Source organism: Neophocaena asiaeorientalis, unplaced genomic scaffold, assembly GCF_003031525.2.
Source record: "Neophocaena asiaeorientalis asiaeorientalis breed wild unplaced genomic scaffold, Neophocaena_asiaeorientalis_V1.1 scaffold117, whole genome shotgun sequence".
Taxonomy (NCBI): Eukaryota; Metazoa; Chordata; class Mammalia; order Artiodactyla; family Phocoenidae; genus Neophocaena; species Neophocaena asiaeorientalis.
The window spans coordinates 345,864-349,662 of record NW_020173951.1 but is presented as its reverse complement, the minus strand read 5'-3'; the positions used below and the strand labels follow the sequence as shown (position 1 = coordinate 349,662).

The following is a 3,799-nucleotide window of genomic DNA, read 5'->3' as shown; positions in this document are numbered from 1 at the left end:
CGCCCACCCGCTGCTCGCGCTCCCCGGGCCGGCGCCGCCGGTGCCGGAGCCGAGCGGCGAACGGAGCTGCGGGGCGCGCGGGCGAAGGCTAGCGGGAGGGAGGGCGCGCGGGAGGCGTCTCCTCCTCGGCGAGCCATGCGTGCCACCGGCAGCTGAGCCGCCGCCGGCGCCGCTGTCAAATCTGCGCTCCGCTTTTGTCTTGTCCTCCAGTGAATGGGAAGATGGAGATGGATGTGGAGGGAGTTTCTCCGTGCCCGGAGCCCATCCCCCGCTCCCAGGGGGCTGGCGGAGCCTGCCAGGCGCCGCCACAGCCGCCGTCGCCGCCGCAGCATCCGGCTCCGGATGATCCGCCCGGCAAGAGTGCTGGCGCCGAGGACAGCGACGATCCCGAAGCAAGAGCCAGCGGCGAGAAGGACGAGAGCAAGGTAGGTCCGCCGCGTTGGCGCTGTGACACCTTTTGAACAAAACCACGGAGCTCTGGCAGCGGCTGTCACTTTAACCCCTGCGCTCCCCCACCCCCTTCCCTCGTCCGGGAGGTGGTGAGGGTTGCAGATGTAGGGAAGGCGTAAGATGGAAGGGAATCGCTGGGCGACAGTGACTTTCTGAACGGGAAGGCGCGTGCAGAAGTCCCTCCTGGTTTCCGTATTCAGTGTTCGTGCAGAGAAAAGTCTTCTGGTCCAGGCAACGTGATGTTGGGTGGAGCGCAGCACCCCGGGAGAGCGAGATTGAGAGACCTTTGCTCGCCCGCACCGTATAGCCCCAGCTTATGTGGATGATCTAGGTCAAGGGGAAACATGTTTTCAGGAGCTGCCAAGTGGCTTCTGAGACTCCTTGAAGGGAGGTGACATCAACCTAAAGATGACAACAGTGGGAGCAAAGTTTGGCTCTTTTGCAGAATGGAGAGCTCTGCCTAACCCAGCTCTAAGCTGGAGCACCTGCTCCTGCCCTGGCATCCTCCTGCCCGGGAGGGCAGGGGCCAGGTGCCTGGCACCAGGTGAGCTCTGGAAACCTTTTGAAGCCCTGCTGTGTCATTGTAGCCCCGGGATAGCGGCTACTGACTGTGGAGAGAGGAGCTCCTCAGGTAATTGGGTTCCAGTAAGAAATAGCTCAAATGCCATTCTCTGGTGCTGATGTTTTTTCCTGTTGAGAAAATTGTAAAGTAGAGGAAGTGGCATAGAAAATAATGTCCTGGTGTGATATTCTTGGAGTGTATTTATTGCAGCTTGGTTTCTGAGCAGGGTTTTCTTTCTCCATATACACTTGGAGTTGAGTTTTGTGGATGCTAGTGCCGGCCAGTTGTATCTCTGTGAAGTGTATACATGTGTTTGTTAATGCATTTTGGAAGTGGCTGCAAGTGTTGGGCAAAAGCTGGTTCAACAAATCAGAACCAACCAAAGAGGAGTCAGCTGAAGTACTTTCTCACTGTGGCTCACTGGAGGAAGCGTGCAAGGAAACAGCCACTGTGCCTGGTTAGGAAAGCGAGTCATGACATGCTCTTCCTGGGAGGTTGCCTGGGTTTCTGCTGGACGTTCCTAGAGGTGCTAGTAGACTAAACAGTATCCCAAACATGTTGGGATCACACTGAGTGTTGCCTCTCTGTACTTGCAGACAGGCTTACCTTAACAAGATGGTATTTGCAAATCCTCAAAATTGTTTTGCATTTGGATACTGAGCTAAGGATTTAGATTGCGGTTTATCTACCAAGATCAATATTATAACTTATATGGCATTCTACCAAGGAACTGTCATTTGAACACACTCTAGACTGGGCCGGGGTGATGCATACAAGATTTACATTGCCAAACTATGAGGAATCTTAATATTCTAACATCCTCAGCTTTTCAGTCGCATTTGATTTCATGAATATTTAATTCTGTCATGACTGCATACTTACTACTTTAAATGACTGCGCCCAGTTTAATGAAATAACCGTAACTGAGCATCGTATTACCTAATTGAACTTTAAGTCTCTTTTGCAAAATAGGTGTGGGCAATCATTAAAATATACAGCAAGTGCTGCCATTTCCACGTTGTTGGTTCATATGCTCTGAGCATGAGAAATTCCTGCCATCAGCAAAAAATCTGTGCTTATTTGTTTTCCTTTGATATACCACGCAGACTCTCTGATGTTCTGTGGGTTGTGAGGAGTGAGGAAGCCAGTGCATGACAAATACTAGAGCAGGTGAAGAAAGGATGGACGGAAAGTGGGTCGATTATATTTCGTTAATTAGCATGTGCAGATAATTGAGTATTCCACTGATGTGATTGGCTTTCTGTATGTCTGCAGTTTCTTGCGGTGGAAACAAAATACTACTTTTTTTTTGCCTCCAGGTGTTTGCCTTAAAAAATTATGTTGCATCCTTCTCTCCACCCAGAAATCAGCTGTGTTAATTAACCATTTGCTTGTCTCTGCTACTCTCCTACCGGTTCTTCTAAGAGTCTGAGGATGGTGGCTGTGTCTCAGACTTTAATAACTCTTTTTGTCTTTGATGGATACTAAGGCAAGTTATACATTGATTTTTCTTAGCAAATCCTTGTTTCATTAGTGGGAAGGCCTTTGGGTATCTGATCAAATTATTCTACTAAGATATAAATGGAAGACAAACTGGGTTAAAGCGGAATGTGGTTTCACCAAGCTGTTTGGGGTGAAGTTAGGGAGATGATCACGATAGGATATAAACACAGTAATGTACAAATGTAATATTTTGGACTGTTACATTTGTTTCTTACTCACAAGTGTAATAAAAAATGAATTTTCAGTACTATATTATTTATCTTAAATCTCCTCTTCCCGCAAAAGTGTCAGGGCATTTTTTTCCAGATTCTGGTTTGGGGCCATGATTTTATTTTCTCTTGAGTTTACCCCAGTTATCTTCTTGGAAAAGAAATTGGAGCTTAGTGCCAGATCAGCTTGTCTCCTAAATTGCAGGTTCATGTTCATATGTCCTCAGAAAGTCTCTGAAATAGGAAGGAAGGTTAGAAAACTGGATCAGTCAAGGGATTTTTTATGCCACAGTTTCATGACGTGACTGGTGCTTTCTGTTCCTAGAATTGCAATGCTTGATTCCTCTCTAGCAACTGCTCTTCAGAGAGATGCTATAGCAGCTACATGCTGTGTATGCTTTGATTCCATGAATTGGAGAAGACCCTAAATCAACCAGTCCCCTGGGCTTTAAGGCAGGCTTACCTTAAACCCTGTGAAAGGCAGTCTCCTCTCCTTGCAATGACAGGCAAAGACAATGTGATGACCCCCTGTGGGGACCTAGTGAGATGTTTCCTCACCCATGAGCTCAAGAACTTCTTCCTCATATCTGAAAAGAGGTTCTCCCACCTGGACAAACTCCTTTCTTCCAGTCTTGCAGATGAAGATTAAATAGTCACTCACCTTGAATAAGAGACCTCCAAATCCTTGAAAGTGTTCTCAACCGTGGATTGGACCATCCTCAAAACTTTCTTGCAGAGTTTCCTTAGGCCATCACATTCCATCCTTTTAGTGATGTTTAAAACCATTCTGAAATGTTTTGCTTGTGCTCAGTAAATCTAAGATGGGTATTTCTGAAACTTTGTTTGGAAAAGTTTGTTTTAAAGTTCCTTGTGTTGAGGACTAACACCCCAGTTTCTTACTCCATCTGTTATCAAGTTGCTTTCACAAATGTGTGGGTTCTTCCACGACCCCAGGTGAGTGATGTATAAATGATTCTTTCTTGTCTGCTTCAGCTTCATGTATTCTCCCTTTTCCTGCCTCCCTCCCCCCATTTTCTCTCTTTCACGCACACACACACCACTTACTGTGATTTTT

General features: G+C 47.1%; 1 protein-coding gene across 1 annotated transcript in view; it reads right to left on the bottom strand.

Annotated features, from left to right (window-relative positions):
• The window catches only part of LOC112404754 (translation initiation factor IF-2), a 602-nt gene extending 337 nt beyond the window's left edge, over positions 1 to 265 (bottom strand). Inside the window, 2 exon segments of the mRNA XM_083287573.1 lie at positions 7 to 169; positions 172 to 265. Coding sequence (XP_083143699.1) covers positions 7 to 169; positions 172 to 265 — 257 coding nt within the window.
• Between the last annotated feature and the right edge of the window lie 3,534 nt (positions 266 to 3,799).